The 24,331-nt window shown below is 49.6% G+C and overlaps 1 protein-coding gene across 2 annotated transcripts in view; it reads right to left on the reverse strand.

Annotated features, from left to right (window-relative positions):
* Window positions 1–4,074, reverse strand: part of MAPK13 (mitogen-activated protein kinase 13) — a 9,724-nt gene extending 5,650 nt beyond the window's left edge. For both annotated transcript variants that reach the window (XR_001823205.2, XM_017522614.2), the window contains exons 1-3: window positions 3,850–4,074; window positions 3,115–3,244; window positions 1,819–1,877 (exon numbers count right to left, since the gene is read on the reverse strand). Coding sequence is in view for 1 of the 2 variants with exons in the window: in XM_017522614.2 (XP_017378103.1) it covers window positions 1,819–1,877; window positions 3,115–3,244; window positions 3,850–3,968 (308 nt within the window). In the remaining variant the exon portion in view is untranslated. The remainder of the gene's footprint in view (window positions 1–1,818; window positions 1,878–3,114; window positions 3,245–3,849) is intronic.
* Between the last annotated feature and the right edge of the window lie 20,257 nt (window positions 4,075–24,331).

A 24,331-nucleotide genomic window follows, 5' to 3' on the forward strand; every position in this document is an offset into this window, starting at 1 on the left:
GTGGCATACACCTGTAGGTTCACCTACTCAGGGGGCTGAGGCAGGAGGATGGCTTCAGCCTAGGAGTTGGAGGCTGCAGTGTTTGTGCCACTGCACTCCAGTCTGGGGGACACAGCCCTATCTCTAGAATATCATAAATTTAAAAAAAAAAAAAAGTTACCTTAAAAAGTTATAAAATAGATTTATTTTTTTGGAAAGGACATGCTAGAGGCATCTCCAGGAGACTTTGGATGTTGGCAGCCCTCTCCTGCCTGACCACACACCTCCGTCGGGGCCCTCACCATGCCTGGACCCCTGCCGTGTCTTTCACCTCCACTCAAACACTGGTTCTTCCATCTTGGCGACAAACTTCCTGAAGCCTCTCTGTGCTACAACCACATTCTCTTTACTTTGCTTCTTCAGCTGACCACCCCTTCTCCCTCTCTCACCACCAAACTTCTAGAAAGGGTGGTTCACACTCCTGGACTCACTGCCTTACCTCCCTGTCCTGAGTTAACCCGGTTTCTGCTTCCCTCCCACTGCCAGACCACGCAGCTCAAGGTCACCAGTGAATATCCAACAAACAAACCACGACTCTCTTTTCTTCTTATCTGACCTTTGGTCAAGCCGGAACCTCCCTCTCAATTCTCTGCTGACTCTCCTCTGCCTCCGATCCGGCCCTCTCAGCTTCTTCCACCTGCTGATCCTCTTGGATCTTCTCTTTCATGTTGATATCTGAATCAACACTACCTTACCACGTTCTACAGTTACCCGTCCCCGGGCATCAGCTATCACCCATAGGTGATTATTCCAGCGCAAATCCACATCCCTAGCCCAGGCCTTCTTTTCCTGAGGTTCATGTTTATTTGCAACTGTGATTAAACACCAGAATGAATGTTCACAGGCTCTTTAAAAGTAAAGTGTCTAAACGGAGCTCATTATCTTTCCCCCAAGACTTGTTCTTCCCCCACCTTGTATTCCAAGCAGGAACCTGCACATCCCCCCACCTCTGCCACCCCCGTCAGCCACTGCACCCCAACAGACGGAACATTGTGTCGGCCCTGCTTCCCAAATGGGGCCTCATGTCTGCTCTCGGTGTCCCGTCACCTCTGCTTTAGGTCCTGGTCTGGGTCACTGACACTGACCTCCAGGCTCTCCCTCTGCCCCAGAGCTGCTTCCTACTCCTTTCTTGCTGCTATGCAAGTACATCCCCCAAATCCCATCTGAACACATCACCTTCCTGCTCAAAATCCCCAGGTCTTGAGGCTGCCTGTAGGATCAATCCAGACTCAGCTTGGCCAAGCCAGCTGCTGGCCTCCACTCGCCACACTGACTTCTCCATCTTGTCCAAATAGTCCAGTCTCATTCAGACACTGCACAGGCAAAGCTATACGTTTTGCAACTGAATGTTCTGGTTCTGTGCCATGCTCTCAAACACACCCATCAGCCAGAGGCAGCCAAGGCTTCTTAATCCTTGCTTCATGTTAGAAAGAGCTCCAAGGTCCAGACTTGCATCTGTGTCCCCAGGAAAGGCAAGTTGGCGCTAACCCTGTGAGGACTGGCAGATGTGTCTTCATGGTGTTAAAGCTGGGTAAAAAGCAAAGTAGCTGTGTGGACTGCTCCCTGCCAGTCAAGCACCCCACAAAGTCCTTCCTGCCTTTTCCTGTCTGCCTTTGGCTAAAAGCATCTTTCCAGAGAGAATCACACTTGACAGGCAAAGGCACAGGACTGGCAGGGAAGGAGGCTCTCCCTACCACACCCGAAATAGAGACCCTGGACCTTCCCCCACCTTGCTCCCCAGCCTGCTAATGCCCCCAAACCCAGTGCAGCTCAACTCACAAGTCATGGAAGTTGCGCAGGGAGGACGCTGGGGTGAAGACATCCAGGAGCCCAATGACCTGGGGAAGAAGTCACCTATGAGGGCTAGAGAGATGCTGCCTTCTCCTCCCACCTCCTCCTGGGCCCAGGCCATGCACAGGGCCATTCCCCCTTTCCTAATGCACCACCTCCAGCAGGAGGCAGGTCTCCAACCTTCTTGGAAGCAGTAAAAAGGGCAGAGGCTAGAGGAATCCCCTGGATTTGGAAGGAGTTTGCAATAAATGGTGACAGAGAGTCGGGCTGGGGAGAAGGGAAGGTGGGGAGAAGAATGAGGTGTGCTCATAGCTCTCAAGTCTGGTATTCAGGGCAAGCAATGAGACCCACTCTCAACTCACATAGGCAGCAGGAAAGCACGAAGGGAGGGTGGAAGGGAAAAAGGAGGGAACAGGGAAGAGGATTTCCAGCCAGCAAACTCCCTGCCCCTGACCTTGGGTCTACAGCCACATCCATCCTTGCCGGCCACAGGGCTCGTTGGGAGCCAAGGGCAAGATCACCCTGGCTGGAGGTCAGAAGGAAAGGGTTTGCTGGAAAGGGATGGGCTTAAAATGTACATAACATTTTGAAATCAGTCTTTGTAATGTCTGCCCTCCAATCTAGGTATCCTGGAGCAAAGCCTGGCTGCCAGGCCCCGAGCTGGGTCCCTGGTTTTCCCAGCTGCTTCTGTCAGACATGACGGTCATGTGCTCAGGGCCGGAGCCATGCTGCCTATATTGAAACCCCAGCTCGTGTACTCACTAACCACCTAACCTGTGAGCCTTGCTGTGCTTTAGTTTCCTCATCTGTGACACGGAAGCAATAGTATTCCTATATCACCAGGACTAGACAAGTTCGTGTTTGCAGAGCTCTTAGAACATAGGAAGCGCTCACTATGTGTCCTTTGCTGTTGCTGTTATCAGGGTCAGGTGGACAGGACACTAACCAGGATTCTAGTCCCAGCTGGTCACAAGCTCTCAGACAGGGAACCAATGACAAAGTTCCCCTGGGCCCATTTCCTCGGGAGGATGAGACAGTCTGTACCTCACAAAGTGCATTCTGCCAAAAATACCCTTTGACCCCTTCCTGGAAAGTGGGCAGGGCAGGTCCCGGCACCCCCTCCTTTCAATACTGAGGCGAGAGGCACCATCAGGGGAGCAGGGAGGAGACTGTCCCGAGCTCTCTGAGCTCTCCGCTCTCTGTACCGGGAGGCCCCGCCTGCGCCGCCCCTGACTCCCCAGGGCAGCCCCCGCCCCCCTCCCCAGCGCCGCCGCCGCTGCCTACGTTCTCATGCTGCATGTGCTTCAGCAGCTGCAGCTCCCGGTAGGCGCGCTTGGCGAAGATCTCGGACTGGAAGGGCCGGCTCAGCTTCTTGATGGCCACCTTCTCCCCTGACCGCTTGTCGATGGCCGAGCTGTCGCGCACAGGCAGGTCAGCATGAGAGGCTCTCCTCCTGGGCGGTATCTCCCAGGCCTCCCTCACCCCTTCCGCTGGGCAGCTGGGCTGGGGGGGGGACGCCCACCACCTAGAATATGGGGGAGCCGCGGGGCGCAGGGCAGGGGGTGGGAAGCCAGGCAGGAGCCCAGAGAGGGGCACAATGCCGGGGGCAGCAACGTCTCCTCGCGACAGGATCTCCCCGGACGGGTGGGAGGCTCAGTCTCCCTGCCACTTGGCGAGCCACTTCCCCGTCTTGGGGCCTCAGTGTAGTCGTCAGCAACAGGGACAATCTGCCCGATGTACTCTGGGGCCTTGCAGGGGTACAGTCCTGGAAAGCCAGGCCCAATTCCCAACTCAACCCACAGAGACCTCACACAGCCGCCCGGTGAGAAAAGGGAGATGGCGGCTGGGTGGCCCCGGGGAGGGCGCTGGACCTTGAGGTTCTCGGTACAGGTGGCGCTGGCGACGGGCCCGCCCAGGGCGGCCAGGACGGAAAGTGGAGCGCAGGGCGCCCGCCCCGCCTCCCCCAGCGTCCCCCGCGCCCCCCGCGCGCCTCGCGCCTCAGTGGCCCGGGGGTCTCACCACACGGCGCCATAGGCCCCGCTGCCGACGTGCGTCGGGGACACGTAGGTCTTGGGCAGCTCCCAGACCGTCTTGTTGACGTCCTGCTTGTAGAAGCCCTTTTTCCGGATGAGGCTCATCCCGGGCACCCGATCTCGGAGGCCCCGGCGTGGCGGCTGCGTTCGCGGCCCAACGGGCTCCCAGCGCCCCGGTCCCCGCCGCGCCCGCCCCGCGCCGCCCGCTCCTCCCCCGCGCGAGGGCGGGGGCCCCGGGGCTGCGACGCTCCCACCTGCCGGCTCGTCCAGGTGCGCCGGGGCCGCCACGCCTGGGCCTGCCCAACCCTGCGCTCCCGCGCTTCCGCCCGGCCCGACGGAGCCACCGCGGCAGGTCGCCCAGGCACGGGTCGGGGCTGCCCTGCGGGACCCTGGTGCCTCCCGGCCGAGCGCGGGCCAGCAGCGGGGCTGGGGGGTCCCAACAGGAGCCGGGAGGCAGCGCTTCCCAGCTCCCTGCAGCCCCGGTCTCCGTAGGAAGAGCTCCCCGGGACTGTGAAGACACAGGAAAGCAAAACAAAACCCCACCACCTCTTCCTTAGGGAACATGTCAAACATGCGGGAAAGAGGCGAACAGAGTAAGCCAGCGCTTCTCACACTTGAGTGTGCGCAGGAAGCTCCCGGGCATTTTATTCAATTAAAATGCAGGTCCTGACTCGGTAGGTCTGGGGTGGAGCCGAAATTCGGCATTTTCTAGCCAGCTCCCAGATCAGAGGCTTCTGGACCACAACTGATAAGAGGTTCTCGTGAACCCCCGTGACCCCACTTCCTCAGCAACCTCAACTCATAATCAGTTTTATTTCATCTACATTCCTCTCCCACCATCGTTTTGAAGCAAAATCCAGACGTCATATCATTTTGTTCATAAATATTTTTGTATCTCTAAAAGTTAAGGATTAAAAAATATATCCACAATACATTCTTAAGCCTAAAATTAATAGCACTAATTCTATAATGGCAAATAATCATGCAGGTTCAAATGTGCAGGGTTTTTTTGTTGTTGTTGTTTGTTTTTTGAGATGGAATTTCACTCTATCACCCAGACTGGAGTGCAGTGGCGCCATCTCAGCTCACTGTAACCTCTGCCTCCTGGGTTCAAGCAATTCTCCTGCCTCAGCCTCCCAAGCAGCTGAGGCTAACAGGCCATGCCACCACGCCTGGCTAATTTTTGTATTTTTAGTAGAGACAGAGTTTCACCATGTTGCCCAGGATGGTGGTCTCCAACTCCCGACCTCAGGTGATCTGTTCACCTCAGCCCCCTAAAGTGTTTGGATTTTAGGCGTGAGCCACCGCGCCCGGCCCAAATGGGAAGTTTTGAACACAGTTTCTGTGGGCTTCCTAAGGCCCTTTGAGGACAATGTCAAATTGGGGCCCTTGCCACCTGTCTGGTGGCCTGTGCAGCCTAAGGGAGATTCTATGCTCAAGTCACGGAGGCCTCTGAGGAACAAGGTGGGGATGTGGGGGGAGGAAAGGGTGCAAGGGGTCTGGATGCCCAGCCTGACTTGTCCAACCCCTCTCTGGCCCAGGCATGGGCTGTAGAAGGGGCAGGACTACTTGCTTCACTTAGTCAAAGGGATAGAAAGTTGCTAGGGGCTTACAATACAAGGAAAGAAACTAGCTAGGGGCTTACAGCAAGCTGGGGGTCCACACTAGGGAGTCGGCAGCCCCCAAACTCTGTGCCCCAAACCCTCTCAGGCAGTCCTGCAGCATCGGACACAGCCTGGAAGACCATTCGGGGGTGAGGGTGGGGTGCAGGCTTCACACAACAATGCCCGCCATTATTTCAGGCAGGCAATCTGTCTTTTTCATTTCTGACATATGGCAGGAAATCAATAAATACGTGGAGAATGAATGGAGGAGTCAGCCCATTAGATGTGAAAGAGTTATTTAATAAACACTTATGTTTGCCATGTGCCAGTCATTAAGTGTTTTATATAACTCACTTAAATCCTGGTGAGAGGCCTATGAGTCAGTACTATGATTGTCCTCATTTTAGAGATGAGGAACCCGAGGTAAAGAGAGGCTAAGTAATTTTCTCAGGGCAACACAGCTGGTAAGGGCAGCGCTGGGTGAAAGCAAGTACGTCCTGGTTCTAGGGTCCCTGCTCTTGGCTGCGAGGCTATGCAGTGGCTTCAGGTTGAGAGAATTGCTCCTCAAAGGCAATGGCCTTGCCCACATCATAAGGACATGTCTACTGATCAGACTATGTCTCCCTCAGCCCATCCTGTCCTGAGGTATCCGATATTTTCCCCAGACTTTTCCCTCCCTCACCCCATGCTCTGGCCCTGAGACCCATGGGAGCCTAAGCAGCAGGGTTTTGTGCTAGGGGGTGCTGCAGGAGTTTTGGACCTTTGGGATCGGTGGCACCAGTGCAAGATACCTTGATTTGAAGTTGGGGTGGGGTCCTAGAAGTCTGATTTTAGGCTGGATGCAGGCAAAAGAGAGTGAGTGATCTGGGAGACTCAGGTTTTCTTGGTTTGAGAATCCAGTAAGGAAAGGGGCCAGGATGTGGCAGCAGGTGAGGTTAGACCCTGTCTGCCGCACGTCTTCAATACCAGAGCAGGGCAGAGGTGAGTCCAGGACTGTGGGGATACCAAGGGCATGCTCATTGCCCAAGTGGGTGCAATCTCCCGAGGACACGAGCAGCCACTCGGGTTGTGGCTCCAGATGCTGTTGAGCAAGTGTCAGGAAGTGACTCAGGCCTCCGACTCTGCTGACACTGACCCCTACTCTGGGCCTGACTGGTCCCACGTTACTCAGCAGCCAGGCAGCCTGGGGGGAGCCCTTGGAGGATCCACCTGGGGAGTCATGAATGGGAGGGGAGGAGGAGAGGGTCACTCAGGTCATCCTGGATGCCCTGCCTCCTCAGCCTGAGACTCTCTCCTTTTGAGTTCCAAGGGCCCTTTGCTCTTCTCCTTTCCAGACACCAATCCCACCAAGGTTGTCTTGTTGGTTTCTGCGCTATGAATGTGGAGGCAGGGGTTCAGGAAACCAGCTTTGGAATGAGGCCTGCATTTGCATCCCTTCTCTGTCATTACCTGCTGTGTGACCTTGGGCAAAGTTTGGTCCCCTCTCTGAGCTTCAGAGTCCTCCTTGTGAAATGGGGATAACAGTAAAGTATGACAAGCATATTGAAAAAGCCTTAGGATTGTATCATTTCAGGTGCAGTGTAAGTATATTCCTCAGAACAACCCATTGAGGTAGGAACTTTCAATGCCTCCAACCAGAGATCACCAGAAACACACATGTGGGCGAAGAAGCTGAGCCGATGACTCTTTGCAGTGAGGGAGAGCATGCACCGTGGGGATCACGGGCATCCCAGGAAGGGGCATTAGAAGGGATTTAGTCTAATGTTGGAGTTGTGTTAGGCGATTTGGGAGGGGTGAAGGAAGCGGGGCTTTGTTCTGGGTTGATGCTGTCAGGAAGTGGAGGTGACACTGTGATTGGGAGTCTTGATGCGTCTTTCCTAGAAGGAACGCAGACTAGAGCAAGGCTGAAGCTACAGCTGCTCAAGTAGCAGCCGCCACTCAGCTTAGCTCTACTGGGGGATTTGGGTCATTTCTGTGGTTTGGACAAAATTCATGTTTTGTCTGTGTTCTGATATGATTATAGAGTAGTTTCATTTTTGTCTTGGTCTGTCCTGGTCAGGGATGGCCTTGTTCGCTGCTGATGTCTGTGAAATTATCTATGTTTAGCACAGCAAGACCGAATTGCGCCAGGCTGGGCCGCTCCGAGCAACCAAGTCCTGGCTGATGGGACCGGGCAGCTCCCAGGTATCAGGGCTGCTTTAGTCTATTTCAATATAATTATTCCCCTAGTACACATGGAGAGAACTGAGGCACAGACAGGTGAAGTAATTTGTCCAAGGTCACACATAACTAAGAAAGTGGTGAACATGATCTTCATTCCTGGCATCTGGCTCCTAAGTCTGCACATTTAACCACGAACTAGAATGCCTGGTGTCCAGCATGTGCCTGAGAAGGGGCTGTTGCCGTATTGTCTTCTAACTAGTCTGTGATCCTCTGGAGGCAGAGACATGGTGTGGGGATTGATGATGGTTTATTAGAGATTGAGGCAAAAGCCCCGCATAACTATGAGGCTGTCGCATCCCCCATCCTGGTCTCCCAGACCCCATCTTGCCCCAGGAGCACAGCAGCCACCCTCTCTGTTCCAAATGGCAGGACCAGCATGAACATCCTCATGAGTCCTCCAAAGATATGAGAAAGCGTGACACATCCGGGGTCCTCTGAGGGTGGGACAGGTCAGGGCGTCCTAGAGCTCTGGCCCCAGCTCTAGAGATTCCCATGCTCTTTGGGGCTTTCAGAACTCCATGAAACAAGCAAAATTGCAAGGAGGCAGGGAGATGCAGAAGAAAGACTGCACCTGCGGGCTGCTCTGTGGCGTGGTAAGCTGTGTGATCTTAGACAAGGTAGTTGGCTCCTCTAAGCCTCAGTTTTCTCATTTGTAAAATGGGAGTGGGTGATAAGACCCATGTCACAGCGCTGTTGTGAAGACTAAAAGAGATGACTCGAGAAGTGTCCAGTTCAGCCTGGCACACAGTAAGTCCCGCCAGAGGCTCCTTCCCCAGTGGACTGTGTCAGCTCTGCCCGGGTATGCCAGCTGCCCAACCCCAGCCGCTGCTCTTTGGCTGTCCAGTCCCTGCCCCAGAAACGATCCCCTCGGTGAGAATCAGCTCAAACTCACATCCAACTGCTCTATTAAGTTTTTTGCCAGATACTCAGGACAAGGATTCATTGACCCATTTATTCAACATATATTTGTTGGCCAGGTGTGGTAACTCAGGTCTGTAATCCCAGCATTTTGGGAGGCTGAGGCAGGAGGATCACTTGAGCCCAGAAGTTTGAGACCAGCCTGGGCAACATGGTGAAACCCAGTCTCTATTAAAATAAAATAAAATAAATTTTTTAGCCAGGTGTGGTGTGCGCCCCTGTGGTCCCAGCTACTCTGGAGGCTAAGGTGGGAAGATTGCTTGAGCCTGGGAGGTTGGGGCTGCAGTGAGCTGCACTCCAGCCTGGGCAGCAGAGCAAGATCCTTCCTGTCTCAGTAAACAAAACAATAATTTAAAATGTTGATATTTAATACATTTGGTTGAACCAAATGTAATGGCAGGTGGTATTAGTGCTATGAAAAAATAAGGTAGAGTAAGGGTCTAAAAGCCTAGTGAGTATTATTTGATCAGGGAAGGTCTCTCTGAGGAGGCAACATTTGAGCAGCCCTTGAATAGGTCTGGGAGTGGGCCCAGCAGACATCTGGGGAAAGAGCAGGTGTCTACCTTCCAAACCCCTCAGGGGCACTTGACCCTGCAGACCAGGCCCTGCCCTGCCCCAGGCACCCAGCCTCATTCCTCCTGTGTCCATCACTTTCCTAATCCAGCAGCCTCTGGTAAGTCCCTCAGGGGACCAGCTTAGAGCCCCTGGGACACCTTACTGACCTCTGGAAACTTTTTTTTTGAGACAGCGTCTCACTCTGTCACCCAGGCTGCAATGCAATGGCATGATCTCAGCTTACCGCAACCTCCACCTCCCGGGTTAGAGCAATTCTCCTGCCTCAGCCTCCTGGGTAGCTGGGATTACAGGCATGCCTCACTAATTTTTGTATTTTCAGTAGAGACGAGGTTTCACCATGTTGACCAGGCTGGTCCCAAACTCTTGGCCTTAGGTGATCCTCCTGCCTTGGCCTCCCAAAGTGCGGGGATTACAGGCATGAGCCACTGTGCCCAGCCAGCCTCTGAAAACTTGACAGAGTACCGGCCCCCTTCTGCAAGGCCCTTTCCCGGACCTTCTCTCCCTATTACCTGTTTCCCTTCTCAGGGCAAGTGCTGGTCAGCAGACTTGGGGTTCAGGCAGAACATGTATCTTAGCAGCAAAAGGTAAGGCACCCTCTGCTGGGTGCAGTGGCTCATGCTCCTTGTGATCCCAGCATTTTGGGAGGCTGAGGTGGGCAGATCATCAGACGTCAGGAGTTCAAGACCAGCCTGGCCAACATGGTGAAACCCCATCTCTACTAAAAATTCAAAAATTAGCCAGGCATGGTGGTGCACGCCTGTAATCCCAGCTACTCAAGAGGCTGAGGCAGGAGAATCGCTTGAACTGGGAAGGCAGAGGTTGCAGTGAGCCAAGATTGCACCATTGCACTCCAGCCTGGGTGACAAGAGCGAAAGTCCGTCTCAAAAGGAAAAAAAAGGCACCCTCCTTCTCAGGCACCCTTGTAAACTACAGGAGTTTTTTCTCTGGGCCTCCACCTAGTCCTCTCTCCCTGCCTCAGCTTTAGCACCCCCTGGTGGAGGACAGGGGTGGGGACGGCTCTAGGAATCGGGCACCTCTCAGCCTTCTGGGGCCCGGAAGACAGGCTTCCCCTCTTCACACCTCCCTCCCCACAACATCCAGCCCACACATCCCTTTCCACTCCACCCCTAAGGCCCGCCTCCCTGCACCCAGCCCACAGGCCAGCCCCCTCCACTCGACCCTACAAAGATGTGGCTGGGGGAAGGTCTGGTGCCCAGGCCTCCATTCCATTTGGTCTCTGCCTTGTCCTTGGTAGCATTCAGCATAATATTAATTAATCCTCATTGTCTCCTGTGAAATGCCCCTCTTCACCACTGGACAATGACTCTGTGAGGTGACGGCAGTATTCTGGCCACTGCTGAACCCCCTGGCACTGTGCCTTGCCCATAGTAGCTGCTCAGTAAATACATGGTGACTGAATGAACCAAGGATTTTTGGGTGCAGGGTCCAGCCCTACAGGGTTCTGTGAGCCCCTCCCGGCTGGTGCGGGACGAGAAATTGTAGAAATAAAAGGCACAAGACATGGAGATCAAGAAAAGAGAGTTTGGGCCCAGGAGTCCACTGCTACCCAAATCGCGGAGACCAGCAGTGGCTCTGAATGCCGGGACGCTCTCACTTTTATTGAGCTGCAAATCTGGGGGCAGGGTAGGTAGGGCGTGGTCTTGGTGGTCGGAGACTGGGGCAGGGTAGATAGGGGGTGGCAGTGATCGGGTCAAGTACATCACGTGTCATTCAGGTAAGGGTCAGGAATTTCTGGCACCTTAAGTGAGGTAAGGAGCATAATGCATCAGCACTTTTTCCATAGTTATGAAGAAAGAACCAAAACATTAAGATTTACATTACTATTACTGATTATCTTTTCTGAGACAAAAGGAACCAGGTGCAGAAGCAGGGTGTGAGAGTGGACATGGAGCGTGACCACTGGAGCACAGCATCACATAGAGACAGTTAAGCCCCCGGATGTCTGTGGGCCTCCCTGACAGCTGCCAGGCCTTACCACAAGAGCTTGGAGAAGCAGAGTTTTCTCCTAACTCCTTCGGGAAAGGAGATGTCTCGGTCATTTTGGACACCTCCTTCCCTAGCTGGTTAAACAGCGGGCGCTTTCACAGCACTGGTGCTGTCGCACGGCCGAGGTGCCCTCCAGCAGCCCTTATGCGGGCGTGACAGAGGGCTTAGAGCATCTTGCCTTAGTGTCATTCATTTCACAATGTCACCCCAGGTTCACACTTCCGACCTGAGAGGCATTAGTAAAAGAATTAAGATCACCTATGAATGACTAAGATCTCCCATGAATAACTAATAACTACTACGGTTACATTTCTAGTTACTTTCTTCTTCATTATTTATATGAAAATAGGCTGAGGCCTTTTGCTCCTGCCTCGGTGTTTATGGGATCTCCCCCCTACATTTGGGTACTAGCGGTAGGGAAGAAGATGTGACTTGAAGACCCAAATGTGGGACGGAGTAAGCAACAGTAGGGGACTATGCCTGGCCGGCCTACCACAGGCTGGGTATTGGATGTGTGGTTACTGTCAGATCTGCTACAATCTGTCCTAGGATGTTTCTGACTTTGCTCTCTTCTTCCCTTGCTCCCTGAGGCAAGGCCTAGAAGCCTCATCCTTGTGGGCCCTCAAGCATGAGGCTGGACCAGAGTGTACAACCTGAATCCGAGGCCTCTTCTCTTGCCATGAATTTGCACCAAATGTGTGCTCCAAAGCAGGTTCCTCCCTGCGGACAGCTCTCCCCACCACTCCCACTGAAGATCCGCACGAGCCAGATGCTCTCCCTTCGGAGTTGTCCTCCCTCCCTTCCTTCCTTTCTTTCTTCCTTTCTCCCTCCCTCCTCCTCTCCCTCCCTTCCTTCTTTCCAAGCTTAACTCTAAACTCATATCTTCAAGGAAGTGTTCCAGAGTGAACTGTAGATCTGCTCACCCCAATAACCCTGTGCGTGTCCCTCTCTCCCCATGACCCCACCGCACACCCCTCCTTCCCCCTCACAGGCTTCGTGAGGTCCACATGCTTGAGTGTGCATGTACTCCTGGGAGCCAGTGAAGAGGCAGACGAGGACTGGGAGGCAGGGCTGAGTCCGAACCTCGAGCTTCCTCATCAGTAAGATGGGAGAATGTCACTCACATAGCCAGGGACAGCAGGAGGGTTTCCTGAAGCAGCACCTGCCAGATTGCAGACATTGTGCGTGGTGCTCCCTCTGGTCCTTCAGGACTGTCGTGTGTCACCTCCTCTGAGGTCCCCCCCCCAACCATCTCCTCATTGCCAGCCACGCTCCCTTGCCTTACCTGGCCTCGTCCTCCTTCAAGCCCTGTGTACCTCCTCACATACTAGTTTATCGTCTGCGCCTCTCTATTAGAATGTCATGAGGTTGGTGATGGTAGGGGTTTTGTCTGTTTTGTTCATCACTGAATTCCAAGTAGCAGGAAGAGTGCCTGGCAGCCGGTGACTGGCTGAACGGCAGGGATGTGGCAGGGCTTTATCCACAGCAGCCTTGTTATCACTGCGTCTGTCTGTGTGCAGCTGATATGCAGGCCCAGCTCGCCTTCGTGCCTGGGGCAGTCTCTGCCCTACTGACCTGACAAACCACAGTAATGGGGCCAGGGCCTGCCTGGACTCCTGTGCAGCCTGCCTCAGGCAGGGGAGGCTGTGCATCCCCGAGGCCACCTCCACATCCTGTCTGTCCAGGGCAGAGGCCACAGGATCTCCTGCTCCACCCTTCTAAGTAAACTATCCAATGTCAGGACCCATAGATCCTCTCCAGGAACCCTCGTCAGGGACAGATAAATCCAAACTAGACTAGTAGGGCTACCTGCCTTAGCAGAGGTTCGGGCTCTGATTCCAGCTCTGTCTCTAATTTGCAGTGTGACCTTAGGTAAGTCAGACTGCCTCTCTGGATACATTCGTTTTCTATTATATGCATTTAATAAACATGGAAAAAGCATGAATTACTTGTCAAAAGTTGTTATAAGAGCTTTACGTGTAAGGACTCTATGAGATGGGTTAACAGTGTCCCCCATTTTCAGTATAACAATGAAGCACAGAGAGTTGAAGTAACTTGCCCAAGGACACACAGCTAGTACTAGAGCTGGGAGTGAAGCCCAGGTAGTCTTGCCCAGGGTCAGTCCTGGTAAGCACTTTGCTCAGCTGTGCTGGCCTATCTTTTCTAAGAAATAAAATTAAATAGAAAGAACATTGGGAGACCCTATCCCAGACCCTATCTCTAAAAAAAATAAGAAAGAGTCATAGTGAGAGAGTGGCAGCACACACTGTCACCGTCAGCCCAAGCACAGGTGTGGCGACAGGGATGACAAGGGGCTGTGGAGGGGAAGCCACCAGCTTGCCCCGATCCTGGTGACAATGCTTCCCTGACAAACAGCTTCTCCCTGCTTCTCAAGCCCTGCCTGGTCTTCACTCCCTCACACTTGCCCAAGGCTGCCCTTCCTAAGCCGGAGGGCATCGGATCCAGCTTTGGTCACCTGGAAAGAGGGTGCACCAGCTGGGCAGCTTGAGGGCTCCCGTGTGACAGGCAGTCAGCGGCACCCCAGCTGCGATTAATCTTCCTGTTTCAGAAGAGCCTTTCCTCCCCATACCGCCCCACCCCTGGTAGCGTTCAGTGGCCTCCAGGATAAAGTTTAAAGTTTTTAGTCTGTTGAACAAGGCTTGCCGCCATCCAGACGGGCCCCGCCTTTCTTGCTGATCGGATCCTCCCAGGTGTCTATGCCCAGGGAGCCTCTATTCCAGCCGTCCGCAAGCGTGCCTTCCTCAGCCCTGTCACCATGCCCTTGCTTGAGCTGTTTGTGATCTATCTGGAATGCCATTCCTCTGCTTTGCCAAGGTTAAGGGGGATCCTTGTTTCTTACAACCTGCTCAGCAGCTCTTCCTGGGCCGGCTTTGCCAGGCCACTCTCACCAGTGCCCTTAGACTTGGAATTGCCAGTTAACTTTCTTTTTTTTTTTTTTTTAAGACGGGGTTTCACCATGTTGGTCAGGCTGGTCTTGAACTCCCGACCTCAGGTGATCCTCCGCCTTGGCCTCCAAACTGCTTGGATTACAGGCGTGAGCCACCGCACCTGGCCGCCAGTTAACTTTCAGATAAACCTAAACTGTAAGTTCTTGAGGGCATGAGTGTCTTATATTTCGCCATCCTCCTTACCTACTTGGTGACTAAGGGAAAGCCTTAATCCATTCAACCACATTTTGCCGGGCACCTGTGAAGACACTGAGAACGCATGGGCAAACGTGACAGTCCCTGTGCTTAAGAAGCTCCTACCCCAGTGAGGGAGGCAGCAGGAAACAGTAACAACACTGTCTTCAGCAGGCGGGAGGGTAAACTGGGGCAAGCTTTTAGGAGAACCGTTTGGCAATGCTACCAAAGTGCTAAAATGTGCACCTTGTTCATCCTGGTAATTCGATAGCCATCAATTTAGGGAAACAAAGTGAAACAGAGGGACACACACTTATCATTGCATTGCTCATCATCTGTATCAATAAAGAGAAGTTTCCAGCATCATGGGGGGCGGGGGCGTGGGGGAGAGGAGAAGGAAACACGGCCTAGATGAGTTGTCTCAGATTTGGAGAGTATGTTCGAGATGGCCTGCTTTAAAAAATAAAGAGTAAGTGCTGAGGGTGAAATTCACTTGGCTGGTGGGGGTGGCAGGAGGAGTGAAGGACCTTCTCAAGGCAGAACATTGAGCTATTTCACACATGCCATGTTCACTTCCGATATTTTAAAAATAGCACATCATATTCAGCATCATGACGGAAATGGTGTCAAACACACATAGTTCTTACTATGAGCCACACACTAAGTGCTCTACATTGGTTAATGTGCTTAACCCTCACCACAATCCTGTGAAGACGGCATGATTATCAATATCATCCCATTTTACAGACATGATAACTGAAGCCCTGAATGATTAAGCAACCTGCTGAGGTTACACAGTGTCAGTGGTGGAGCCGGGACTAGAACCTAAGCTGTCTGGCTCGTGACCACTAAAGCCCTTTCGTGCCCCTCTCTGAGTCCATGCCCTCCCTCCCTTCCTAGTGACTCCCTACAAGTTGGTGTTTATTGTCCTTCTCTGCTTTTACTTTTACTGTATATGTATCACTGTAAACGATATCAAACTAGATCTTTTTGCAGCCCCTTTTTCCACTTACAGTTGTTGGTGAGGTCTGCCAACATGTGAGTCGTCTCTCAGTTTCTCAACCTCGGCACTGCTAACACGTTTTTGCTGGATGATTCTTTGTGGTGGGGGCCATCCTGTGCATTGCAAAAATGTTTAGCAGCATGCCTGGCCTCTAGCCACTAGATGCCACCCTCACCTCCAAGAGTGACAACTAAAAATGTCTCCAGACATTGCCTCGTGTTCCTGGGACAGAGACAAAGTCGGGGGTCTGGGAGTGGTGGTGAAATCATTCTAGTTCATTTGCCTTCACTGCTGTTTAATATTTTGTTGTATGAATACATACTGCCCTTTATTTCCTATTCCCCTATTGACGGACTTTGAGGTTTGGTCCCATTTTTTTCTATTATAAATGATGTTGAGTGAAAAGCCTCTGTACTCCGTTCCTTGTGGACATATGAGAAAGCTTCTCTAGAATAATTACCTAGAACTGCAGCTATGTACAGCTTCTGTCCTCACTAAATCCTGCCAGATGGGCGTCAATGTATAAAAGCTCTACAATTTTCGGATGGGAAAATTCATTTGCCCTTTCCTGAATGGCTTCTAGGTTTTGGGACATGCTTTGAAAGCCTTTCTCCATTTACATCTTTGATGTGTCTGGAAATGGTTGTGGCTGAAGGAGGAAAGTGGCTATCCAGCTGTTTCAACACCATTTATTGACACAGATATCTGAATAATAATGAGTTTTAAAAGTGACATATTTTTCCAGATGTAGGAAAATTTCTAGGAGTTACACCAATCTGTCAACAGCTATTGTTTCCAGGTAGTGCGATAATGAATGTTGCCTACCCACCTTTAAGAATTTTCAACAGTAAATATGTTTTGTGTCATGAAAGAATAATAATAGACTAGTTAGACAAACTAATGTGGTAAGTGCTTTGACCCTAGTAGTATCAGCACAAGTTACATAAACACGTAGGGGCACCTGACTCAACTGGAGGCTGGGGAGAGGGCCGGTGGGGTGGGGGCTGTTTCCTCACAGTGAAGCAGGATGGGGCTTGTTGAGGGCAGAGCGGCCACTCAGCTGTCTGCCTCCAGATAGGGACACTCCCTATCACAAGCACTGTGTCAGCGCCATGATCAGATAGTCATTGCCTGTCTCACAGGGCAGAGCTGTAGGTGGTTGTTTCCATACAGGACAGTTGGCTCTGTCACACTTGAGCAATGGCCCAGGGGAAATGGGTCTTCGTGTAATGGCGGTGGATGGTGACCGCACATCTCACGCTGGAAACACACAGTGGAGACAGCTGATCAGGTCAAGGTAACCCAAAAGGACACGCAGCCCTGGACGCCATGATAAATCCTATCGTCTGTCAGCTGAGCGCCAAGGAGGTGCATCAAAGGTGCACAGGCCCAGAAATGGCCCCCAGCAAGAGGTGCTTAGAGGTTCTCTTCTAGGGGTGCCAGGGAGACGGTACAGTCATTGCTGCAGTGAACAACTCCATGGGGGCAGGAATTTGACTTTTATTGTTTCCCATATTCCCAGTGCCTGACAGATGGAAGGTACCTAAAAGATATTTGTAGAGTGGCTGAATGAGGGTGCAGGATACCGTAATGCCTTCCAATTGCCTTTCTTTTTCCTTGATATTTTCATTTTAAAGTGGTAGATCGACGGGGAAACTGTAGGAATTATCTGGATCATGGCCAACCATCAGCCACTTTCAAGAATCTTTTAGTTCTTGTTCTAATTCATTAAATTGCTGTGCATCCAACTTGAATTACACAGCAAGACACAGCAAAGAGAATCAGAAGCCAATTCTTCTAACACGTATCTCTTCTTAAACAAGCAAATTCCGCACAGCACCATGTCTTAGGCACGGGAGATAATCCATACATATTTGGTTTCTTTCTTTAGATGATCTTTGCTTCTAAAGACTATTGATTGTAAAAACAGGAAGCAAAAGACAAGGTGATTTGCAAGGGATTAAAAGCCGACTTAATCCCATTTACTGACTCTTGGTCAATAAGGACTGAATGCCTACGGTGTGCCAGGTACCAAGCACTGCTCTAATGGGACAAGGTCACTGTGTGCACACCAAAGTCTCCCTGGCACACCAAGGTGACAGGGCCACCATAGTGAACAAGGCATGCTCTGTCCTCAATGACATGCAGCCTTATGCCAGTATTTGGCATTTACAGGGCTTTTCATGTCTTAACTCATTTAGTCCTCACAACCCTATGAGATAGACTCCAAGAGATTAAGTAATTTGCCCAAGATTGTACCAATAGGAAACAGTGGGGTTGTGATTTGAACAGCCCCACTGTCTGCTGCTGGTACAATCTTGGGCAAATTACTTAATCACATAAAGGTTCCAGAGCCTGTGGTCCTAACCTTTATATGTTTTCCCTTTTTGAGCAGGTGGTACAAACAGCAGGCAATGATAAAGCAGTGTGATTGGCACCACCACTGATCAATCCAGAAGAGTACAGGTGCACGCAGAAGATACACCTACTTCAGCCTTGGGGATGGTCAGGGATTTGCAGAGGAAGTGATGTCAAGGCTGAACAGAAGAATGAATACATTAGCTCAGAGGAATGAGGAAGAAGGAAGAGGGTTCTAGAGAGAGGGACTCTCATGCACAAAGACCAGGAGAAAAAGCAAGAGCACACAGTGACCTTGTCCCATTAGAGCGGTGCCATAGAGAAAAGCCGGAGGGAAGCGTCAGTCTTCTAGGACATACAAAGAGTGCCGACTTAAGCCCTTTCGGCTGAAAGAGGGGAAAGGTAGTTTCTCTTCAGAGGACTGGAGGTGCCTTCTATCCCAGATGAGTAGAGAAGTGAGGGCAAGGGGGCTGGGACGAGGGAGAGAGACCCAGTGTGTGCACCAAGTGCCTGGCTGTGGCTGCCAGGGACTCCTCCCCAGTCTGGCCAGCAGCAGCCAAAGAGTCCTTATGGAAATTATGCTTACATTTTTAATTTTCTTTCAAAAAACCAAAAGAGGCACGTCTAACACCAATGCTATAAGATTCTTTGGAGCCAAGAGTCTTTCAGCATTGAAACGAGGATGGTCTGTTGAATCCAGCCTGGGTTGTAACGTGGCTGTATGAGAAAGAGACATTACTTGTATAGAATCTGCAATAATGGAAATTACCTAATATGCAGCAGGAGTTCATTAGAATAACTACTTTTTAGTAGGGAGGTAAGGAAGGTAGGAGGAAGGAGATGAAGGAAGGAAGGAAGACAACAGGGAGCCCGGTCTGTCCTTCACTGTGGAGGTTTTACTTCTTAGGACTCCAGGTCTCCCAGAGTCATTTGGTCTGTCAGCAATTCTCAGCAGGTGCACTGAAATCTCTGGGGCCATTTTTGGTTATCACACTGATCAGGAGTATTAATGATATGAGCATGCAAGGGCCACTGTGCAGAGTGGGATTCTCAACAATAATTGCTACATATTACAAACATCCAAGAGTTGCTTACCAGTTTCAGAAAAATCATGACTGACAGCAGTCAGCCATGGTGTCTGAGTTGCCAAGACAACACAACTGTATCAGTATGCGTTTGGAGCTGTCACATTCAAGGTGATGATATGAATACGTACAAGCATCTAACTACTTCATTATATTTTTTATGTAGTTATGCTTGAGCATTTACTTTTTTTTGAGACAGGGTCTCACTCTGTTCAGGCTGGAGTGCAGTGGCACCATCTCAGCTGACTGCAACCTCCACCCCCAGAGTTCAAGCAATTCTCCTGCCTTGGCCTCCTGAGTAACTGGGACTACAGGCACGCAACACCACAGCCAACTAATTTTTGTATTTTTAGTAGAGACGGGGTTTCACCACGTTGGCCAGACTCATCTAGAACTCCTGACCTCAAGTGATCTACCCACCTCGACCTCCCAAATTGTTGGTATTACAGGTTCGAGTCACCACACCCAGCCAGCACTTATAAATGGAAATGAATTCGTATTTTTCTTTTGTCATTTATATTAGATCTTTGAAATTGTGTGAATTATCTATGAATTTCACCTCAGGATTATAAAATAGACGTTATGAAATACTAGTTATGCAAAGGATAATGGATCTGATAAGAGTTTAGAACCACTGGTTTTTGTCAAGATTCTAGGCTGGGTCTGTGGTTTTACATCTTTTTATTTTTTGCTGCAACTGACACTCAAATGTTGGTGGCATAATTTTTATTTTTAGTTGCAAAACTGAGGTTAAGGTTATTTCCTTATTTAACTTATAATAACTTCTAAACAAAGCACTTTCCTTAAACTACTCAAATAGGTCTGCAATATAACATTATCCCACTGGCTGAGTACTTAGACCACGGCCTATGGCTTCAATAATGGGTTTTCCAGAAACTGCCTCAGGACCATTTGTCCTTAGGAGCTCTATTCCCAATTGGCTTTAGAGGCACACACTGTTCTCAGATGCAGAATGCTGCAAATTCACCCTGACAAGACAGCCTCGATGCCCAATGTCACCTCAAGTGAGATGCAGACTAACCAGTATCTTGAGGGTCCACAACACACCCAGCACATTGAAGCTTGTTATTTCATTACTGGCCTAAGAAAATCTTGTAGTCACACCCCAGTTTAATTACCAGACTTTGTCTGTGGATAATGGCAAAGAGCTTCTGAACAAAAGGTGACTTAATTTACCCAACATCTACCGCTACTGTTTGTTTTTTAAAAAAACGATATGACCTTAATTCAGTACAAAATATACTTTCTTCTAACATCTTCCTTTTCCCCTAAAAATATGTATTTGAGTCTAAAAAAGCCTTTCCAATTTATACTTTCCCTCCAAAAAGTAGCTTGGCATCTTCACTCCAAGATGCCAAGATTTTTTTTTTTTTTTTTTTTTTTTTAAAAGAGTTCCACTCTTGTGGCCCAGGCTAGAGTGCAGTGGTGCAAACTCAGTTCACTGCAACCTCCACCTCCTGGGTTCAAGGGGTTCTTCTGCCTCACCCTCCCAGGTAGCTGGGATTACAGCCGCCCACCACGAAGCCCAGCTAATTTTTTGTATTTTTAGTAGAGATGGGATTTCACCATGTTGGTCAGGCTGGTTTTGAACTCCTGATCTCAGGTGATCTGCCCGCCTCGGCCTCCCAAAGTGCAGTGATTGCAGGCGTGAGCCACCATGCCCGGCCACCAAGCTACTTTTTTTTTTTTTGAGATGAAGTTTCTCTTTTGTCGCTCAGACTGGAGTGCAATGGTGCAATCTCTGCTCACTGCAATCCCTGCCTCCCGAGTTCAAGCGATTCTCCAGCCTCAGCCTCCCGAGTGGCTGGGATCACAGGCATGCACCACCACGCCCAGCTAATTTTGTATTTTTAGTAGAGATGGGGGTTTCTGCATGTTGGTCAGGCTGGTCTCAAACTCCCGACCTCAGGTGACCCACCTGCCTCAGCCTCCCAAAATGCTGGGATTACAGGCATGAGCCACTGCACCGGGCATTACTACTTTAAGTTACAGCAGGTTAGTAGGTGTTAACTTTTACTGTTTCAAGAAAAGAGGCTTTGGTGTTCTGCAATACTAGGAGGGTCGAAGTGTTAGACTCATGGTTTTCAACCAGGGATGATTTCGTTCCCCAGAGGCCTCTGGCAACATCTGAAGACATCTCTGGCTATCCCAGCTGGGGGAAGGGAGCATGTGTGCTATTGCCATTAGTGGGTAGAGGCCAGGGATGTTGCTTAACACCCTGCACTGCACAGGACAGCTTCCGCAACAAATAGTTATCTGGTCTTAGATATCAATAGCGCCAAAACTGAAAAATCCTGCTTCAGATCCTCAAAATACCGCCTTCTACTGAAGAAACTACCAAGCCCTCCCAGCTGGCTGGAGAATACCACTACAAATTACTGGTGCAGCTTTGCTTGCCAGAGGCCTAACAGCTGGCTGCAATTTCCTTCTAGCAACTGTTCTCCTGCCTTGAAAGGTTGGGCTCTAGCCCTGGAAAACTGAAATACGAGACTGGTTCCCCAGGTCACATAGACTTTAAACACCTTTCTGATTAAAAAGCAAAAGAAAAGAAAGAAAAAGTTTCTTCTGATCACAAAACAACAACAAAAAACCCTCAGTGTAAAAAAAAAAAAAAGGTACACATTACAGAAATAGCATAAAAATTAAAGGGCACAATCCCACTACCTAGAGATGTTTAACACTTCAATACATATTCATTTCCTAGCCATGCATTATCTATCAACAAAAAAGGGGGCCAGTATACTATAGTTTGCCACTTACTTTTTCTCCTTCATGATGTATGTTGCACATCTGTCCATGCCTAGCTGCATGGTATTCCATTGCACAGATGGCCATCATATTCAATGAAGTCCTTGTTGACAGTTATGTGGATTACTTCCAATATTTTGCTATACAAGGAATGTGACACTGAAAAGCATTGTACTTTGTGCACTTGGGAAGACGCTTTTTTTTTTTTTTTTGAGATGGAGTCTTGCTCTTGTTGCCCAGGCTGGAGTGCAACAGCAAAATCTTGGCTCACCGCAACCTCTGTCTCCTGGGTTCAAGCAGTTCTCCTGCCTCAGCCTCCCAAGTTGCTGGGATTACAGGCACCCGCCACCACACCCGGCTAATTTTTGTATTTTTTTTTTTTTTAGTAGAGTCGGGGTTTCACCATGTTAGCCAGGCTGGTCTTGAACTCCTGACCTTGTGATCTGCCTGCCTCAGCCTCCCAAAGTACTGGGATTACAGGTGTGAGCCACTGAGCTCAGCTGATTTTTTTTTTTTTGAGACAGGGTCTCAGTGTTACCTAGGCCAGAGTGCAGTGGCACCACCATGGCTCACTGCAGCCTTGAGCTCCTAGGCTCAAGAGATCTTCCCACCTAAGCCTCCCAAGCAGCTGGCACTACAAGGCATGTGCCACCACACCTGGCTAATAAAAAAAATTTTTTTGAGTCCCCAGCAATGTTGCTTAGGCTGACGGCTTCTGAGAAGTGTAAATGCTAAGTTTAAAGGGCATGCATATCATTAAAACATATCTGTATTATAAATAAAAGAGGGGTCTTTATTATTTGCATATTCATTAACCAAGTCCTTGCAGCTACCAAATTGTATAGAGAAGTGAAAGTCATCCAGATGTGAAAACATTCACTAATGAGCTATTTATAAAAAATTAGTCCCTCTTTGCTTCCTAAGTACCTGAACCCAGAGTATTCATCCTGCCCACTGTATTCTGATCTTCTGTTAGTCTCTATGGTTATATTGTAAGCATATGACAAATGACACAAATAGAACACAACTTAATTGCAATAATCACAAATCTTGCAAATGGTGGTGGATTTGATGAAGTTGATAAATAATGCTAGAAAACTGCTCAAACAAGCAAAAGCCCTGAAAAGTGTGACAGATTCAGACCAGTTAATAAAAGGGAAGGTGAGGAGGTAATCACCGATAGATACTTATAAAAAAGAATGATGTGAGTATCCAAATATCAAGAGGCCCTCTGAAAACTGATGAAGCCCTCAAATGTTTTTGCAAAACTTCCTCCTATTATGTTGCAAAAATCAAATGAGATTATTGTAAGATACAAAATCAGTTTCACCTCAAAAACAACTTGATTTCATTATTTATCAGAATACATCTTAAAAATTATGAACATGCTTTTATCATTTTGTTCTATTTTCATGATTAAAGTCCCACTCAGACTTCCCCTATTCCCCAGTGTCCCCCACATACTATGAAATTTTGGTCCCTGTTTTAAGTGGATTCACTTCAGGGGAGCTTTCTCTGGTGTCAACTCTCCTTGAGCTGAGGAGGCTGTCTTCTCAGAAGCCTAGGAGGAAGGCTACTCTCACGTCTGGTGTGTGAAGGCAAAATACTCCCTACAACTGTCTGATTCTTACAGGAGGTAAAGGACCCCATGTAACAACCAGGGTCCTTTTCTCTCACCTCCTTACGCAGTCACTGGGATTGGAACGGAGTCTATGCTTGGTCTGCCTTCTATCACTGCCCTCCTTCCCAGCTGCCCGCCAGGGCCCGGGCAAAAACCCAGCTGCATGCTCTCAATATCCTCACAGGCTGAGACCCACAATCCACCATGGGACACCTGCTGGGTGTCATTCCAAGGACACCAAGAAAGGAAGCACATGAGCAGAGTGCCTGAGAACTCAGCTATGAGACCCCGTGGCTTTTCATCCCGTGATGTGCCTTGGTCGTTCTGAAGAGTATTTTCAAGGACCATAGCCAGCTAAGACAAAACAGAGTCATAAAATACATCCACTTAAAAGCTTACAATATACACACACATATATACAAACCCAACATTCTCTCTGGCAGTTCTGTAATAAAAATATATGGCTTATAGATAGTCTCAAATGTCAAAGATGGAAAAAAAACTTGAACTTCACTTTATAGATGAGAAAACTGTAGCCCTGGGCCAAGGGTCAGCAGATTTCTATAAAGGGACAGATGGTAAATGGTTGACATTTTTGGAGGGCATCTGGTCTCTGCTGCAACTCTTCACCTCTGTTACTGTAGCATAAAAGCAGCCACAGGCAATACATAAACAAATGAATGTGGTTCTGTTCTCATAAAACTTTATTTATAGACACTGGAATTAAAGTTTTACATTACTTTTCACATGGTACAGAAACTGCTTCTTTTTTTTCCCCAATCATTAAAAAATGTAAAAGCCATCGTTAGCAGGCTATACCAAACAGGTGGTGGGCGGGATTTGGCCCTAGGCCACAGTCTGCTGAGCCCTGTCTTCTCCGCCACTCTTACACTTGAGTGTAGATAAGACAGCCCCCGGCACTTAATATCTCATTCATTTGCTCCGGGCTTCACCTGTCCACAGCAAAGAGCTAGATACTCTTCACCAAAAAACGTACAACTAAGGAGCTTTTGATAAAGCTTCTGATAAATATTGGGAGTAATATTAAGATCTGTCAGAAAAGTATGCCAGGTCACAGTTTAAAGGATATTGATATAATGCCATACTATGCAATAAATAAAAACAATTAAGAGAAAAATAGAATGAACTTGAGAAACTCAC

This window comes from Cebus imitator, unplaced genomic scaffold, assembly GCF_001604975.1.
Source record: "Cebus imitator isolate Cc_AM_T3 unplaced genomic scaffold, Cebus_imitator-1.0 Scaffold24, whole genome shotgun sequence".
Lineage (NCBI taxonomy): Eukaryota > Metazoa > Chordata > Mammalia > Primates > Cebidae > Cebus > Cebus imitator.